This window comes from Macaca thibetana, chromosome 6, assembly GCF_024542745.1.
Source record: "Macaca thibetana thibetana isolate TM-01 chromosome 6, ASM2454274v1, whole genome shotgun sequence".
In the NCBI taxonomy this organism is placed as follows: Eukaryota; Metazoa; Chordata; class Mammalia; order Primates; family Cercopithecidae; genus Macaca; species Macaca thibetana.
In genome coordinates this window covers 82,610,423-82,629,510 of record NC_065583.1, presented here as the reverse complement: position 1 = coordinate 82,629,510, position 19,088 = coordinate 82,610,423, and the positions used below count along the sequence as shown (strand labels likewise).

The 19,088-nt window shown below is 41.8% G+C and overlaps 2 protein-coding genes across 4 annotated transcripts in view; one reads left to right on the top strand and one right to left on the bottom strand.

Annotated features, from left to right (window-relative positions):
• The window catches only part of CHD1 (chromodomain helicase DNA binding protein 1), a 75,208-nt gene extending 73,024 nt beyond the window's left edge, over positions 1-2,184 (bottom strand). For 2 of the 3 annotated variants that reach the window (XM_050794398.1, XM_050794399.1), the window contains exon 1: positions 1,721-2,184. The gene's annotated coding sequence lies outside the window, so the exon portion shown is untranslated. The remainder of the gene's footprint in view (positions 1-1,720) is intronic. The other variant, XM_050794400.1, reaches the window with a different exon arrangement.
• Positions 2,053-19,088, top strand: part of LOC126956141 (uncharacterized) — a 57,695-nt gene continuing 40,659 nt past the window's right edge. The window contains exons 1-2 of the mRNA XM_050792990.1: positions 2,053-2,141; positions 2,285-2,498. Of these exons, the coding sequence (XP_050648947.1) occupies positions 2,053-2,141; positions 2,285-2,498 (303 nt within the window). The remainder of the gene's footprint in view (positions 2,142-2,284; positions 2,499-19,088) is intronic.

The window sequence follows — 19,088 nt, the reverse complement described above, 5'->3', positions numbered from 1 at the left end:
ATCTAACAATGTTTGTATAGACTCCTAAAGCAAGGTGATACGATGTAACATATGCATACATCCCAAGAGTAGATAACGGAGTCTTATTAGATAACTTGGTCGAACAAATGAAGTGGGGGGCAGGGGGAGGTTACCTTTAATCAAGCTCTCATTCCTCCCACCAAGAACTTCATACACTTGAGTGAGAAAGTTTTGAAAACGCTCCCATGGGAGGAACAGGCAAATAAAAGATATCATATAATCTCAACAAAAATGCACAGATCAAAATAAATGTGTTCTTTAACAGGTAAACGGATAGTGGGGTAACATTTAAATAATAACCAGTTTGCACTTGGTTTTTATTTTGTGAAAAAAATTAAAAAGGTAATAGAATATCCACTATATCTGATTTTTTTACATAAAAAAATTGGGGCAAGAATAATGAACCAAGACACACCATTTCCACCTTTAGAGATTTCAGTACAACACTGAAGAATCACCTACAAGCCATCCACGAATAAACAAAGGAGATCTCTGGCAGGGGAGGGAGAGGAAGAAGCGGGGGAAGGAGACGTCAGATCCTTCCCCAGCCAGAAAGTACCGAGACAGCCAACTGAGAGCAGAGCTGTCCTCCGACCTCAGCAAAGAGAATTCACTCCTACGATTATTTCCCTTCCACAAAAGAGGGAGGGAAACAGACTGTTACCAACTCAATGATAGCAAAGTCTGCATCTGGATCAGGATGTTAATTCTCTAGACTACAGTCCAGAAAACTCTGCAAGCACAGGTTATCTAAAAAGTAACCGTTCTACTCAACATTTATTCCTAATGTTAAATATTAATCTCACCCTAGTCAAACAGCCTTACTGAACAATTAAGTCTTAAAAAATCGATGTTAACAAACTACCTTTCCCGTTTCTTCCTTTAAAAAGTTCACTCCCCTTTTCGTTCTTTCCTTTTCACTTTCCTTTCGTCCCTCAAAATGGCTTTCTCTGTACATTTTTAACTTCCTTTCTCCCCCACCTCCCTTACCCGAAAAAGTCCTCTGAAACCCTTTCACAACCTTAAGTTCTGAAGCTCCAAGCGCACACAGTGCTCTGTCCTCTCAAGTGTCTCCATGAGGACTATCCTAAGTTATCAAACGTCTTCAGTCCCCTGTCTTTTAACAGTTGCTTTGCTCCTGTTAAGTTTTTAGAGCTGCACTCGAAAGAGGTTTGGAAATCATCCTCCTTGCTCATCCATTCAATGCGCTCCAATCAGCCTCCCTTGCGGACCTGCCCCCCTCTCCCAGGGCCTCCATCCCGGTCCGGGAGTCCCTCTTCCCGCCTCAAACTTCCCGCAGACCCGCCCCGCGCCCTCCCAGGCTCGCCCGAGCCGCCGCCCCCTCCCCCTCCCGCCGCTCCCCACGTGCTGGGAGCCCGGGTCGCGGCGGGACCCACGCACCGGCTAAGAGCCAGCCATTCGCGGGTCTCCTCTCGCGGCCCGGTCCGCACCAAGCTGAAGAGGCCGGGGCAGGGCCGCCAGACCGGCGTAAGGACGCGTTCTGCGGCCGCCGGCCTGTACTCGCCGCTCACACGCCCCCTGCGCGCCGGGCCCGTACACCGCCACCGGCACTCAGAGACAGCCGGCCTTCGCCCCGCCGCTGGGCCGCCGCCTGGGCACCGCGCCGCGCCTGCCCTCCACCCGGCCGGCTCCTGTCCTCCCCGCCACATCCTGACCCGCCCGCCGCCCCCTTTCTTACCGGCGGGCTTGGCGGGGCGGAGGGAGCCGACTCCAGTCGACGGCCTCCCCCGCGCCCAGGCCCGGGATCTCCGCCGCCAAGGTCCTAGAGCTCCGGCGTCTCCGGGTAAGGAAGAGTCCGTGCGGGGGAGGGGGAAGGGGACAGACGCGGAGGGGAAGGGGGAAGCCCTGGCCCGCAGCACCAACGCGCGATCCCCTGCGGAGTGGAGCTAACAATTCATTATTGAAGCACCAACGGCGAGGGAAGCAAGAGCTAGAAGTAACGAGTCGTCGCCGCCGCCGCCGCGCGCGCGCGCTCCCGCTCCCGCCGCTTATCTGCCCCCGGCAGCCGCCATGACGCCGAGAGAGCGAGCGAGCGCAACCGTCTCCGTCGTCGCCGCCGCCGCCACCGAGGTCGCCGTCGCCTCCGCCTCCCGCGCGACGTAAGCGCCTCTGCTCACTCCCCTTCTCGACAGAGCGCGACGCGGGCAGGCGAGCGGGCGAGTGCGCGCACGCCGAACCCTTTCGGCTCGCGCGCGGGCTGCGGGAGGTTCTACGTTCAAGAGTCGTGGGCGTAGGAAAAAAGCGATTGGTACTGGGGCGGGGCGGAGGGCGAGTGCGCGCACGCGCACGAATGGGAGTGCGCACGCTGGCTGCGCGGAGGCCGCCGGACTCTGACTGCGGGGAGGCCGCCGGACTCTGGTCGCGGCCTTAGTCCGCTGATCTTCGCTTGGGTGCCCGCCCTTAGCGGCGCGGCGTTGAATTCCGGGAAATGGGAGCTTCAGGCTCGCTCCGTGCGGGTATGGGCGCTAATGTCACTCGGGATGGTTGCGCAAAGACGTCGCGGCGGAGACTGACAAGGAACCGGGGAGGAACGGGGGTGGGGAGAGAGTGCGATGGTACTCGGGAAGCCGGGAACGGCCGCGCCGAATAAGCCTAAAGGGCCGGGTCGCAAGGAGTGTCGGGTAGCACAGGCCTCGGCCCCGTCGGAGCGCCAGGCCTCAGGGTCCGGGCGGGGGCTGCTGCGTCACACCAGGCAGCCTGGGAACGCAACTGTTGGGCAACCGTGGTGGCCTCTCGCCACCTCTTACGTTTGGGCGATCTGCGACTGACGCTCCCTCGGGAGCTGATGTCCCGCACAGGCGGGGCGCCTGAGGAGTGAAAATAGAGACCCGGTCGTTGACAGCCTGTGATGCCGCTTGATGTGTGTGTTGGTGGCCTGGTTTAGACATGTACCAACCCTTCCTTTCTAGGTTCCTCCCCAGAGGGCGGGGTGAAGGGTGCGGCACCGAATCGCAACAAAAAACGCTACTCGAGGGATGTAACTGTCTCAGCTTAACTTGCTGCCTTTTAGTTGACAGTTTGTATCGTAACTGTAATTGTGGGCCTTAGTTAAATCCCTTCAATGTGTTGGAAACATCTTTTTTAAGTGTGTTTTTGAAACATACGTAAAGCATTTTGAAATGCTTTTTTGAAAGCATTGTTTTTTAAATCAGAATTCTGTTACACGTTATTTTTTTCAGTCTGCAGATGGACTTGACTCACTCAAGGTTAATGATTTTTGTTTTTTACTTATTTTTATAGAGGCGGGGTTTTGTCATGTTGCTAGGTTGGTCTTGAACTCCTGAGCTCCAGCGATCCTCCTGCCTCTGCCTTCCAAAGTGTTGGAATTACAGGCGTGAGCCACGGCACCCAGCGGCCAAGGTTAATAATATTTAAAAGTTTCTAATTCCATTGTTCAGTTATTTGATTAGGTGTAAAGGCCCACTTTCCTAGTCAAATGAGTCTGTGGTAACATGCATTCCCCAAATAATTTTTCTCTTGTGGGAAATATTCCAGAGTTTTAGACTACCAGCTGTTTAAACAATTTGGTTCAAATCCTTCAAAAAAAATCTCAAAACATAACTCCACATATGTATTTACTGCATATTGAAGGGTATATTCACCTGGAGGAGTAGGGAAAAGCAAACAGATGCCCATGGCCTTTTTGAAAACATGTATCTATCAGCAATAATTGAATAGCAAAACGAAATGGAACACTACCGTCCTTTGCAATATTAGTTTTAACACTGGGCTGTGAGGGATAAAAGGATCATACAAATCTTCATTTCTGAAGTCCCTAGAGTATTACGAACTGAGTGCTAATTTTTCATATTAAGCTTTATGTTAATATCCTTAATGATAGGAACTTCCTGTGCCTCTAATTTCTCCAGAGAAGCTAATGATTAACATATATAAAGAATGTTGTAATCAGAAGTGTAGTTCAGTTAATAAAGTCCTCAATTACAACTCTGACATTTTGTCATTGTCTTATGAAAATAATTACTGTATAATACAGTCTATTTTACGTTTTCTGGAAGCACATCAGACTGTTTTTTTGGTTTTAACTACTAATTGTGCCATCAAATATGCTATTCTGCCATATTGTGCCATCAAACATGCTATTCGAAAAAATATCTTGCCCAATATATAATAAAATATTGAACATTGGAGATTTAGATTTCGAGTAAAATCATACTTTATTGCTTCACAGAAGTAGACAGTAGGTGGAAACTTGCAACAATCTTGCCGGTTTATTTTTTAAAAAGCGTGTAGGCAATCCAAAGATACCTTTTGGGTGATTTATCAACGTAGTTAAATTTACAGTGTCACTTTATCTGAATAAACTGGCTTTATCTCTACTTACTGGTACTAAAACAGTATCCAACAGTTGATAATCTCACATGACTAACGAAAAATTCCACATAATTAACATTAACCAGGAGTTTTTTTTTACTATTTAATTTCCCATTTTTTAAATTTCATATTCTTTGGAAAGAATGTTATTTTCCAGAATCTAAGACAGCATTTTGTGGGTCCTTAATTGTGATATGCTTTACTAGGCGAAGTACTAAATGAGTATCCTTAGGTGGGGATAGACTGGGAACCACATATCCAGAATTTGAAATATGTAACGTAAACAGGATGACTTGCTCCTTTGTTAGCTTTTTGGATGCCAGGGTTGAGATTTTAATTCCATAATTATCTTCTTGTTGCCTGGAGGATTTGCATATGAGAAACCACAAAAACAATCAGGACAGTATGAAAATACCCTAGAATCTCAACCTATGACAGTATTTCCCATGTCCTTGCCAAACCAGAGGGAGTCTTTCCAATATGATTCTTAAATTTACAAAGTTCTCTGAATAGAACCCATGAAATCCTAAGTCATCGTCTAGTGAAGATGTACTGTACATTTTCTGTTTTCCTAATAAGAAATTAGGGGAGTTTAGTTCCCAGTGTTGGGCAAGGGACAGGACTCAGTCACCTGTAAAGTTCAGAAACTACATGTGCCTGACCTTCCTATTCTTCCCCTCTTCTGATATGCAGAATTTCTAGGTTCTAGGTAGTATTTGGGAAGTTTCCCAGATTATTGTGATGTCCACCAGTGGCTCATTCACCTTCTTTATGGTCACTGTGTTTGGGGATTTTGACTGATAAATTCTTGAATCACTAAAAGCTAAATTTCAAACAAAATTCTTAGAGGTGATACTAAGAGGCAAGTATGTATAAAATCTAATAGGCATTGAAGAAGATACAAAGATTCCATCCTCTGCTGCAAAAATTGTGTGCACGCGGAGTAAGAAAGAAGGTTCAGTAGCCAACCTCAAAAATATTAAAAAATAGTTGCATTGATGCTGTATCACTCCTTTCCTTGCCCAGATTCTCTCTTTCTTTCTTTCTCTCTTTCTCTCTTTCTTTTCTTTTCTTTTCTTTTCTTTTCTTTCTTTCTTTCTTTCTTTCTTTCTTTCTTTCTTTCTTTTCTTTCTTTCTTTGTCTGTCCTTCCTTCCTTCCTTCTTTCCTTCTTTCTTTTTTTTTTTTTTTTTTTTTGACAGTCTCTGTCACCCAGACTGGGGTGCAGTGTTAAGATCTCAGTTCACTGCCACCTCAGTCTCCTGGGTTCAAGTGATTCTCATGCCTCAGCCTCCCAAGTAGCTGGGACTACAGGCAGGTGCCACCACACCCAGCTAATTTTTTGTACTTTTAGTAGAGACTGGGTTTCACCATGTTGGCAAGGCTGGTGTCAAACACCTGACCTTGGATGATCCGCCTGCCTCAGCCTCCTAAAGTGCTGGGATTACAGGCATGAGCCACCACGCCTGGCCCTCACCCAGATGCTTTACTCACTGCTGTCCAAATACGGTTGGTCCTCTGTACCTGCAGGAATTTGCAGGTACAGAGGCTCAACTATAAAGGACTTGAGCATCCCCAGGTTTTGGTAAATGGGGGTCCTGGAACTAATTCCATGAAGATACTGAGGGACAAACTGTACCACTCATTTTAATGCAGAAATTTTGTATTCATCCTTTCTTTTTAAATCCCACTACCAGGCTTAGTTTAGGCCTCTATTTTCTCTACATCTTTCCCTTCAGCTTATCCTTTAGGTTTCCTTCAAACTTGAAACCTAATTAAATCAGTCCCCTGCTTATATACCACATATATTTGTAAACTAAACATATATAAATATATATGTACATATCATATATTCCTAGTATTTTAGTTAATTTTTTCACAGACCAATCTCAGGATTGCCTCCCATCATTCCTCACGAACGCTTGGTACTCTAGACACTTCTGCAGGTCACTGGAAAGGTATCTCTCATTGTAAGTGGATATAGCCCATTTATCTTATGGGTCAATCTTTCATAGGTTCGTTTAAGTAAATGCTCAAGAGCTCTTGAGTACCCTGACACAACTGTGCTGTCAGCCTCTGAGACTTGTCAGACAACTCTCTGACCTCCCTTTTAGGACATGGAATTGAGTATTCTGTAAGTGCAACATGTCATTGTATCACAATATAACATTTGTTTCCATACTACATTGTGAGGTCCTTGAGCAAAGAGACTGTGTCCCAGTGCATTGTATTGATATTCATTCAATACAATGTATTACATACCAGACATTCTGCTGAGGGTAGGGAGGGATTATAATACAGCAAAAACTAACACTTCCAAAGTTAAAGCCCAGTTCAGGACACAGTCACACTATAAAATCACAGCTTAGAAAAATAGTATGAAGAGACATACAGTGCTGTGAGAATCCATGATAAAGAACCCTAGTCAGGAAAGTCTCAAGAAAGTTACGTGATCGACTTAATCTAGACCTGAAGAATTAACATGAATTAGGCAAGAAAGGGAAGTAAGAGCTGCTTTCTGGGTGAAAGAAACAACATGGACAAAGATTCTGGGGTCAGAGAGATCACGTCAATGCATTTGCCAATTTGCCAAGAACAGGCTGTATTCACTTTCAGAAGTGTTCAGGTTTGGATAGGAAATTGCATGACCACCCTATTTGTAAGGAACTCTTAAGAGGCTTGTTACTGCCGGAGCAAACAGCAGCTGGACAAGATGAGGCTACATAGACGCTAGGCCCAAAGGCTAAGTGAAGTATGTTTTTCAAGACAATGAGGAAGCTACTGAAGGATTTGAAACTGGGTGGTAGCTTGATGGGATTGACAAATTGAAAGTTTTTACTTTAGGTGTAAATCCCAGGGAAGGATTAGATGTGAGTTGAAGTAGATACAGTATTCCTAATAGAGTCAGGAGTCTTTGGCAGATAAGAGAGGTTAGAAATGATACGATAGACTAGGATAGTGTAATGGAGGTGGAGAGAAGTAAAATTGGGAAGAATGACAAAACTTGATGGGATTGGATTCAGGCAGGGTTAGGGGGAGGAGGGATGTTAGTCATTTGCTGGTGAATGACATTCACTTATATAGTAATGTATTTACAGATGTGTAGATAGGGAGATCATTACATTTGGTTTAAGACAGAATTGGGCCCAGTGCGGTGGCTCATGCCTGTAATCCCAGCACTTTGGGAGGCTAAAGCAGGTGGATCACGAGGTCAGGAGGTGGAGACCATCCTGGCCAACACGTTGAAACCCTGTCTCTACTAAAAATTAAATTAGCTGGGCGTGGTGGCATGCACCTGTAGTCCCAGCTATTTGGGAGACTGAGACAGGAGAATTGCTTGAACCTGGGAGGCGGAGGTTGCAGTGAGCCGAGATCGCGACACTGCACTCCAGCCTGAGCGACAGAGCTATACTGTCTTGGGAAAAAAAAAAAAAGACTTACAGAATTTCCAATGCCTTTGAATTGCCCGGGAGGTTTCTGGATAGAATGATGTAGCTAAGTGAAGTCTGGACTGAAAATTAAAGCTGTTAAGTGTGAAGTGTGTAGGGAAAAATTAAAGTCTTGAGTATTCATGAAGTAAACTTGGAAGACAGCCTAAGTGTGTGCAATGAAGAATTTCAGTTTATTTTTGACTAGGTAAAGGAAGATGAACTGGATAAGGAGGAGTTACACAGTTACCAGAAGGGTGTTGTGCTATTGAAGATGAGTAAGTGCTTCATGGAAAGAGTGGTGAATAGTGTCCAGTTGCTGTGTAAGAATTAGGTGGAAGGATTATCACATATTAATCATCTAAAAAACAAATACATTAATATCTTCAAAGTCTGATTTGGGATAATATGTTTTCATTGTTTTTTTCAAACAGGAACTGAACAATACCATCATTTACAGTTATGGGCTGTGGGTGGTCACTTAATTGGTGTGATTTGAGACTGAGAACCTCCTATTCCACAAATCTGTACTTCATCCTCTACTAATGCTTGAAAAGTCATTGATGGAAATCTGTTTTAAAGCATATACACCTGGGAAGAGTAATATGTTTAGAAGATACATAATTCTCAGCTGTGCCAAAATTTAGAATTACCTGAGGAGTTGTATACTAAAAATGCTCAAAATTCTATTCCATGGTTCTGAGGTGGGGTCTTGGCATATGCATTTTTTTTAAAAGCTCCCCTAGGTGATTCTAATGTGCCATTGTTGGAACAATCATTGACAGCATCCTATTAACACAATGTTGACTCATAACATTTTTTTTTTAGATGACATGTAGGGAGGACAGGACACTTATTTATAAAACAGTGGTCGGTAATGGCCATTGAGTAGGGAGAATTTTGCCCCCAGAGAAAACATTTGCCAAAGTCTGGAAAAATTTTTTTGGTCATCCCAGTGGGTGGGTTTTGCAGAGTTGGCACTATTCATATATAGTAGTTAGAGACCAGGGATACTGCTAAAAATCCTACAGTGTACGGCACAGCCCCCTCTTCCCCTGCACAAAAGGATTATCTGGCTCAAAATGACAGCAGCGCCCTTGTTGAAAAAACTTGCCATAAGCGATGGCAAGCTAGGTAGTATTTTCCAGTGAAATCTTACACAGATTGGAGTTGTGGTTTGGTAAGGGTGCAAATGAATGAGGATCTACTCTCTACCTAGCAGCTTAGCCAAAACTCACCCTTTCTTATAACCAGTAACAAAGGAGCCTCAAATAAAATACATTCTGCAGAACAAAGAAATGTGACTAGCATAACAGACTGATTTCAATGTTATTTTTCTTGTTAACAATTTATAGCGTAACAAACTCTTATTGCTGGTAAGGGTGCAAATTGGTTACAACCACTTTGGGAAATTGATGGGCAGTATTCATTATAGCTGAACTTATGTCTACCCTGTAATTCAGCAGTTTCACTCCTCAGTGTATACTCAAGAGAAATGAATGTGTCTACTAAAAGTTTTTGTGTAACAATGTTCATAGCAGTTTGATTCATTATAGCCCCAAACTGGAACAAAGTGAAGCATATTCATAAAATGGAATATTATCTGGTAATAAAAAAGAAAATGCTACACACATAACATAGATAAATCTCGCAGTCATTGCATTGAGTGAAATACACACAAAATAATTCATATTGTATAATTCCATTTTGTATGAAATTCAGAAACAAACGAAACCAATTGATGATTGAAGTCAGTATGGTATTGACCTTTCTGGCGTTGGTATTGACTTGGAAGGGGCACAGTGAGCCTTCCGAAGTGATGGAAATGTATACCTTGATCTGGAATGTTACACTGGTGAATGTGTATGAGAAAGTGCATCAAACTGCACATTGACTTTTTGTGAACTTTATATATGTTATACTCCAGGGTTTTTTTTATTATTAAATATAAGAAAAACAGCGAAGCCGCTTCTTAACTACTTGAAGTCTTCTGTCTCAAGCTTGGTTAAATACAGGGTCAACTACATAATATAGTCTCAATAAATATAAATAACCTAATGCATTATTTGGTAAAAGGAATATTGGATTTGGAATCAGACCTAGTTTTTTAAGACTAGTCAAGTGCAGTAGTGAGAAGGAGGGAAAGAGTAGAACAAGAGTTCAATCTAGAACAGACTGAACAACCAGCTGAGATAACTCACTACCTTTGGACCAGCTTCAGACCTGGTTTTGTATCACAGTTTCATCTTTCATTAGCTGTATGACATTGAGTAAGTCTCTCACTTGGGTACTTTTTGTGACTGTAAAAGAACAGAAGATAGCTGAGAGAAGTATAAAAAACATTTTTAAAATTTTAGCCTTGATTCATGATCCCTCACGACTGAGAAACGTCCACACACATTCAGGAATGGGCCTCAGCAGTTATTAATGTATTAGGTGACCTAACACTTCTGGCTTTAGCTAGTTGAACAACAGAACCCTATGTGAATGAATCAGATTGTTCTGAGAATTTAAAATTAGGATTGAGAGAAGCTTGTCAGACTGCTGATCACTTGAACTGGGAAAATATAAACGTAGGCCAGGGCTGCTTTGTTTGGTAGCAAGCAGCATGTGGAGAATCTGAGAGATGTGATAGAGAACAAGAGTAATCTCAGATTGCTTACTGTGTCACCCAGTGTTCTAACTGCTATAAGTCTATGAATTTGGGTACAGGTTTAGTATTCCTTATCCAAAATGGTTGGGACCAGAAGTGTTTAGGATTTGGGTTATTGGAATATTTGCATATACATAATTAGATATTTGGAGATGGGTACTCAAGTCTAAACATGAAATTCTGTTATGCTTTCTATTTTATGCTTTATATACGCCTTATACGCATAGCCTGAAGGCAATTTTATACAATGTTTTCAGTAATACTGTGCATGAAACACATGATGTATTTTACGAGGTCAGGTGTGGAATTTTCCACCTGCTGTATCATGTGGGTGCTCAGAAATTTTCATGAGGGAGGAAGATTGCTTGAATCCAGGATTTTAAGACCTGCCTGGTCAACATAGTGAAACCCCAGCTGATTTAAAGAATAATAATAAAAAGTTTCAGATTTTGGAGCAATTCAGCTTTCTAATTGGGGGTGCTCAACCTGTACTGTTATCCTTACTTACAGGTAAGGAAACTAAAAACCTTGCTTAAAGTAAGTGCTAAAGATACTAAACCCCAAGTAATTTGACCCCAGAGTCTGCTTTCATGAAGCAGTGCTGACATATCAGACACAGATATAGTAGCTGCCTCAGTTACTGATAGCTTTCTGGTTCCTGATCTTAGTGCTTTGCAAAGATAGGTCTGCTGCCTATCTTTGAATTATTTATAATAATTTATCCTTAAAATAAAATTTTGTGTCTTTGGTTAATCTAGCTTGAGTGGATTTCAGCCAGTTGCAACTGAAAGAGCCCTGCCTCAGTTTGACTGTGAATGGGGTTGCAAATAACAAACCTCAGAGAAACTGAAACTGGCTGATTCGAGGTAAGATTGGGGGGTAATGTGGACTTTCCACCATTAAGATGGAAATTTAGTTTGTGTTATGCAGCAGTGAATCTTTTATCCAGACATTCTCCAACAGTGTTTTAGAACTCAGTCATTGAGTGTTGCATTAGAGAATTTGGTAGCCAGATATTTTTAAATGTCAAGTATATTGGTTACTATATATGAGTTTTGAAAAGTACATTGGAAAAGAGAGGCATTCTAAACAAGTTTTCCAGAAAAAAAGCAGATTGGAGCAAATTCTGCAAATTTGACAATTATTGGAAGCCATTTCTGCCTGTAGCCTATGGTCTAAGAATGTAAGACCAGATCAAATTATTTGAGAGGCATGTTTAATTGCAGCATTTTTTTTTTTTTTTTGGCCACATTTTTTCTAATACTAGAGTTTTTACACTGAATACCAGAAAGTGAAATCTTAGTATTAGGAATAAGACTGTCAAGGAGATGCAAGTGATAATAAAGAACTCTAATTCCTCAGCTCCCCTCCAGAATATTTTCTACTGCCTACCCCCTTTCATGCCTCACAGAAATATGATGATACCTCACACCATCTATCAATGGCAACTAGGATCGGAATGCACTGTGTGTATAGGGATATGACTAAAGGGCAAGCTGGCATGCCTACTTATTCTCTTATTTGCTTGTGAGGCTAAAACAGAACAATGTCGATGGACAGAGTCCCAGCTGTTGCTAAGAAACAGAAGTTCAGAAGAATTGACAACTTAAGGAGAAAGCTGACCCACTAAGGTCTTCAGCATTAACTAAATACAAAAGGAATCTCCCTAAAAGAAAATTGTCAAGCAATCCTTCACAGTAGAGCAGTTGCATGCCATAAAACCCCAATGTCTGCAGTAGACCCAGACCACAGACTATCTCAACTTCTTGGGCACCTTTCAGTCTCCAATTCAAAGGAATGTGCGCCTGCCATAAGTGAGTACCCTTACCCCAAATGAGGAACTTCAGTGTCTCTCACTTGGGAGTGTACCTGAAGGACTCTATAAAAGGGAATCCAAACTAGGTGTAGCCAGATTTTCTAATAACTGGTTAGGAAGTGGCTTAATTAATTTGTGCCTTGTAAGATTACAAGGGCCCATTATGTCCTATTATACTCCTGCTGGATACAGTATATACTCTATTTGAGCTAGTTAAATTTGTATTGAGTCCACAGATTGCAGTATAAATTCAAATATTTCTTGAAAGCTGTCTCTATCCCTGTCCTCAGGCCAAGTACTAGGAAAACAGTGTTAAGGAAAGGGTTTTTCTTTTTTTTTTTTTTTTTTTTTTTTTTGAGACAGAGTCTTGCTGTGTCACCCAGGCTGGAGTGCTGTGGCGCAATCTTGGCTCACTGCAAGCTCTGCTTCCCGGGTTCACACCATTCTCCTGCCTCAGCCTCCAAAGAAGCTGGGACTACAGGCGCCTGCCACCACGCCCGGCTAAGTTTTTGTATTTTTTAGTAGAGATGGGGTTTCACCATGTTAGCCAGGATGGTCTCGATCTCCTGACCTCGTGATCCACCCACTTCGGCCTCCCAAAGTGCTGGGATTATAGGAGTGGGCCACCGTGCCTGGCCTAGGAAAGGGTTTTTCTCACTTGGAGTTGACAATCTAGTTTGAAATTGGAGGAGAAAAAGATGGATGAATAAGTAAATAACAGGATTACAAACGGAAGCTGGGTTCCGTGGTACATGCCTGTAGTCCCAGCTACTTGAGAGGCTGAAGCGGGAGGATTGCTTGATCCCACGAGCTTTAGGGGAGGCCCACCTAGGCACCATAGCAAGTCCTTCTGTCTTAAAAAATAAATAAATAAGATATTGGGATGATTTCTGTAAAGAAAAGATAGGGTACTATCAGAAAGAGTAACGAGACATTTACATGGGAAGAGCAGTTAGGGCGGTCAGAGAAGGCTTCTTTGAGCAGTATCTGGAAGGATGAGAAGGAACTGATTGTAGGAAGAACCATGGGAAAAGTAGGAAGGAGAGCAAATGCAAAGACCCTAAGGTAGGAAAGGGTTGTGACATGGAAAGGACTGGAAGAGGCAGATATTGCTGGAGATAAATGAGTAAGAAATAGAGTTGATAATAGAGTGAGCACTCATGCAACAATTTAAAAAAATATTTTTTAATTTTTATCTGAATTCATTTTTACTAATTTTGTATTAACATTAATTTGAAGAAGTAAAAATACTCATTTGGCTAGAAACTTCTCTCTTTCTTTTCATTTTTTAAGTTCTCCATACATCTTAATTTTTTAACTACCTGAAATTAGACTTGGTGTAACAATTATAAGGCATGAATATTTTACTTTTAAAAAATGATTTTTCAGTCAATTTGATTTTATGGTTTCTTAACATTTGTTATTATGAATCATGTTTCTGTTTTTTCCTCTGACTAGTTAATATCACTTTAATTAGAGAAATGTAAGTAAAAACTGTGCAAAACTTGTTGTTTCATATACTGCCATTAACAAAACTTCCCGAGGAGATAGTATGTGAACCTGCCTAACTCATCAAAAATAATTAGCCTAGACAAATAGACATATTTGATGGGAAGGGAAAAGAAGTACAAGTACCTCTCCATGTTGATGTCCTGTGGGTTTTCACAGTTAAATCAACATGTAGTTTTCAAGGGCAATACGTTAATAAAATAAGCTATTTAGACATTTTGAAAAGGGTTCAAACTTAAAAAACAACAACAACAAAAAAACTATCTGTATAGCCCAAAATGTACAGTACAATAGAACTGCTGCAAGGAAGAGAATGGTAGTAGGACTTCTGCCTGTTTTTCATACTTCCATTTCTGTGCCTTCCCCCTGCCTGCCACTCTCATACAGAAATCAGAGAGGGGTCTTTAAAAACGTAAAACAAATCATCTTGCTTCACACTCTTTCAGAAAAATTCAACCTCCTTTCCATTGAGTCTTACAAGAGCCTGCATGATCTCACTTCAGTCTAATTCTCCAAAGTCCCATCCCCTATCATTCTCCCCCCTACTCATTATGTTCCAGCCAATTGGCTTGCTTTCTGTCCTCAAGCCTGCCAAATTCTTTTCCACTTGCAGGCTTTTGTTCTGGTCATCTCTGTTCCTGGAATGCTTCCTTGGCTCTTCACACATAGGGCTATTCGTCATCCTTTAGGTCTGAGGCCAGATGTCACTTCCTTAGAGAGGCTTCCAAAACATTTTCCAAAGAGGGCTTCCTCTGTTACTTTTTCTAATTCCCCTGTTTATTTCCTTCATAGTAATGATCATGATTTGCAGTTACTTTATTTTACCTGTCTTGTCTGTTGTCTACTCCCTTACTAATACATAAGCTCCCTGATAAACTGATATGATGAAACATTTGGAAAACTTAAGGATATATTAAAAGTAAATTTTGTAGGATTTTTAAGAAGAAGCAATTAAAAATTACCAGTGAAACATAACAATTATACAGAAAGGAAACAAAATCATCGGACCCTTTTACCATCCGTTGTCAACATGAAGTAAATATTGTTATTGATTTTAAAAAATATGGTGTTATACAGTAGTTCTATTGGAGTGGTAGGGATGTAGGTAGTATGTGAGTGCTGAATGCCCATAGTAGAAGTTGGCGTTGTTGATCCAACCTCCATCTGTCTTTCTCCCATAGGATATTGGCCACATGGTCCAGCTTTAGAGTTCAGCCTGATTAACTTAAATTGATTAGTGTAATCCCATCCTGCTTGCCACTCTACTACATTTATGGATGGGTAAATCTAAGCCAATAAATTCATGGCGTTCCTTAGGCCATAGGGCATAGTTAAGGAATGGGCATATAACCCAATTTGGAATAAAGAGTTATGAGAGGTTTGTTTAGGAATTCAGAGAGAGGGCTTTTTTTTTTTTTTTTTTGAGTGAAAGATGAGAATGAGCTTCTTTGTTGCCTCTGGGTGTTGAGTGTGTTGTTGTGAAACCAGGAACTGTTACATTTCTTTTGCTCCCACAAGAGACGCAACCAATCTAAAGATGAAGACATCACACAGAAGAGAAGAGAACGGAGGAAATCACAGAGAAATGGAGCTAGAGCTGCTGGGTGAAGCTGACTCTGAGGCTTCTCATAAACTCTGTGCTTCCAATTGTGAAAATAAATGCAGTTCTCATTTTTTTTTTTTTTTTTTTTTTTGTAAGTTTTTCAAAATTTTATTTATTTAGAGACGGGTGTCATCCTATATTGCCCAGGCTGTTTTTGAACACTTGGGCTCAGGTGATCCTTCCCTCCGGAGTAGCTGGGACTGCAGGCACATGCCACTGTGCTCGACTGTAATTCTCATTTTTTAAACTAGGTGGGATTGTGATTACTACAAGTTGAGGCATCCTAACTGATAAAATCCTACTAATAAGTCAAGAGATAAGGTCTAAAATATATAAATGAAGAGGTAGCTAGGAATATATATTATTTAGAAAGATGAAACTTGCTAGCAGAATAAACAGCTTTCAGTAGCTAAAAAGTGTTTGTCTCTTTAAAATAGAAAACAGAGATGGGGAGAAGAGAAATGAGGTGCAGGCTATTTTTTTTTTAATTGTGAGCCTTTCAACACTTTGATTTGTTAATTACATATTTTAATTATTAAGTTTTTTAACCTGATGAAGCTTAGACTTAAATTGAGCCCATTTAAAAAATTATATCTTAAATTGCTATTTTAATGCAAGCAATTTTAAAATAAAAATATTTGGTGTTCCAGATATAGAGAATGGGTAATAGAGGAGTAGGGTACATGGAGTAGACCTAGAAGGAAAGTCGGGATCTTAAAAGATAAGTTTAAAGTTTTGGGGTTTTTTTAAAGTGCCTAGTGGCTTTTTTTTTTTTTTTTTTTTTGAGACGGAGTCTTGCTCTGTAGCCCGGGCTGGAGTGCAGTGGCCGGATCTCAGCTCACTGCAAGCTCCGCCTCCCGGGTTTAGGCCATTCTCCTGCCTCAGCCTCCGGAGTAGCTGGGACTACAGGCGCCCGCCACCTCGCCCGGCTAGTTTTTTTTTTGTATTTTTAGTAGAGACGGGGTTTCACGGTGTTAGCCAGGATGGTCTCGATCTCCTGACCTCGTGATCCGCCCGTCTCGGCCTCCCAAAGTGCTGGGATTACAGGCTTGAGCCACCGCGCCCGGCCTTTTTTTTATTTTTTAAGACGGAGTTTCATTCTTTTTGCCCAGGCTGGAGTGCAATGGCCTGATCTCGGCTCACCGTAACCTCCGCCTCCCAGGTTCAAATGATTCTCCTGCCTCAGCCTCCCTAGTAGCTGGGATTATAGGCATGCACCACCGCCCCGGCTAATTTTGTATTTTTAGTAGAGAAGGGGTTTCTCCATGTTGGTCAGGCTGGTGTTAAACTCGCGACCTCAGGTGATCCACCTGTCTCGGCCTCCCGAAGTGCTGGGATTACAGGCGTGAGCCACCGTGTCCGGCGTGGCTAAGTACCATGCTAAAAGTACTGCAAAACTATTGAAAAACAACAAAAACACTGATAGATTTATTAAGATAGATTTCTTAAAACAAATTGAACATTTTATACATAATATGATTTATCAAAGCCCATTTTGGAGAGATAAGAATATCAGTTTTTCTTTTTCTTAGGCTGATATTGGCAATATGTTTTCCCAAAGTAATATTATAGCCCTATATTCCACTTCTAAAATACTCAACTGTTCCTATGTGTAACAAATTTATTACTTCCCAATAGATTTTCACAGTGTTCTCATATTCACTGCATAAAATTCTTGTGCCTCAGCCTCCCAAGTAGCTGGGATTACAGGCATCCTGGAAGTCCTTCAGAGTTGATACTAATCTTCTCCATCCCCACCTAAAATGTGAGATACTGCTTTTGGTTTACTCTTTTGTCTGAAGTAGACTAGGGATCAGTTTCCAAAACTCTACTTAGCTTTCCCTAGTATAATAGGTCTTACTTCATGATCTAAAACTCAATGTAGGAATTACTCTAACTGCCAAGCATGTCTATACCAAATAGCATTCCGGGACTGGGGACCATCAACTGTTCCCATGGACCCAGAGTACCCATCATGAGCCAGGATTTGGCCAAGACTAAAGTTTATTATTAGTTTGGTGCAAAAGTAATTGTGATTTTTGCCATTAAAAGTAATGACAAAAACCGCAATTACTTTTGGATAAACGTAATACCTGGCTCCTATATGCTGCTACTCTAATAAGAAGGCCAAGATGATACTGTTGATCTGCAGGTATCAATGTTAACTCAGACCCTGTGTCTGTCTTCTCTGAAGTGTCTAAATATTTCCCACTTTCCAGTGTGCAGTCACCTGAGAAAAGGGCTAGATCCCTTTAGGGAAGTATGAGAAGAATCATTACAGTATATGATTATGGGATCCTTCCCTCCAGGGATCTGGCCACCTATCAACAGGTTCCCAGTCTGAAAATTGGCTCAGATCTGGCAATTGAGTGAGGGATCATGGTGTTTTTTATTGTGATAACCACTCTTAGTCTCCCCATCCACTCTTGCTTTTTTTGATTATATATATGAGGCAGTACTCTTGTTGCCTCCCCATCTGTTTTGCACGTAGGGACACTGAACTCTGTTAGCCAACTCTAAAACTCATTTTGGGTTGAACTCCCTTGACTGTCACTCTGCTTTTGCTCATCATAATTGTGACTCCCCCTGACTTCTGGCAGTAAACCCTGCCCCCTGGCATTTAATGTGCGTCTGGGGCCCGTCATTCCCATTCCTTTTGGTAAGCCACGCCCTGTGATAGTATCTTTTATCGTTAGCTCTGACTATCAAAGGTGAACTGTCACTGAACTTTTTAGTGAGGCTAGTGCATCTCTTACTGGTACATTCCTGATGACCTTAGTGAATGGTGTGTCCTCCGGACCCTCCCATGGAACATAATTCTTGTGTGGGCTGCTGGCATCACATAATATATCTACTCCAGCCTACCCATTTCCCTGATCCCTTTTAATCCTGTTCTTCACTATCTTCCTTTAGCAATTCAGGTGTTTTGACTTCACTCAACATGGGCAATTGCTTATAGTAACCATCCTAACCGGAAGTTTGCACCCTCCTCTGGGACCCTGATAGAGTATTAAATCTCATATCCTGAAAATACCTCCAAGTTAATAATGTCACTTTTTTCCAGTCTTATGTTTCAGCCTTCCTGATCAAACACCCTCAACATCCAGTCCCACATACTCATTTATTTCCTACCAATATATTCTAATTCTTGCTGCTGCTTTTGGGGATATACATTGGGCCTGGCACATTCCCATTTGGGCCATGACTTAATTCTAGTTACTGGTCTGGCAGTCATGAGAGATAGGGTAGGTTTCCAAGAAGGCACTCTGTTGCCTTATTCAGGAACTATCTACTTTTGAGTACTAGCTTTCAGTAAGAAAGGTAGGCAGCCTCTGCAGACTGAGTGTTCAAAGGAGATTTGCCAGCCAAAATCTTTGGGGGTATCCCCCTAGCTGTCCTCATCCTGTATGCCAGAGTCCCAAGTTTTCCAACTAGCAACCTAACCTTGGCTTCAATTGTATTTTAATCTTCTTGACTGTTAAGTCCTGAGTTTGGTGTTCCAGCTTTTTTCTGTTTTCCCAGGGCAAAAAGATAAGGGCCTCTTTGTAAGCTACTAAAGAAGCTGTCTGACCTACACAGTAAGTTTTCACTTGTTAACAAGCTCTCAGATTTTCATTAACCTTTTGTAGGCCTTAATGTAATTTTATAATAGCTGGCCAATTCCATTGTTCTTGTAGATATTATTACACACACACACACTCACACTC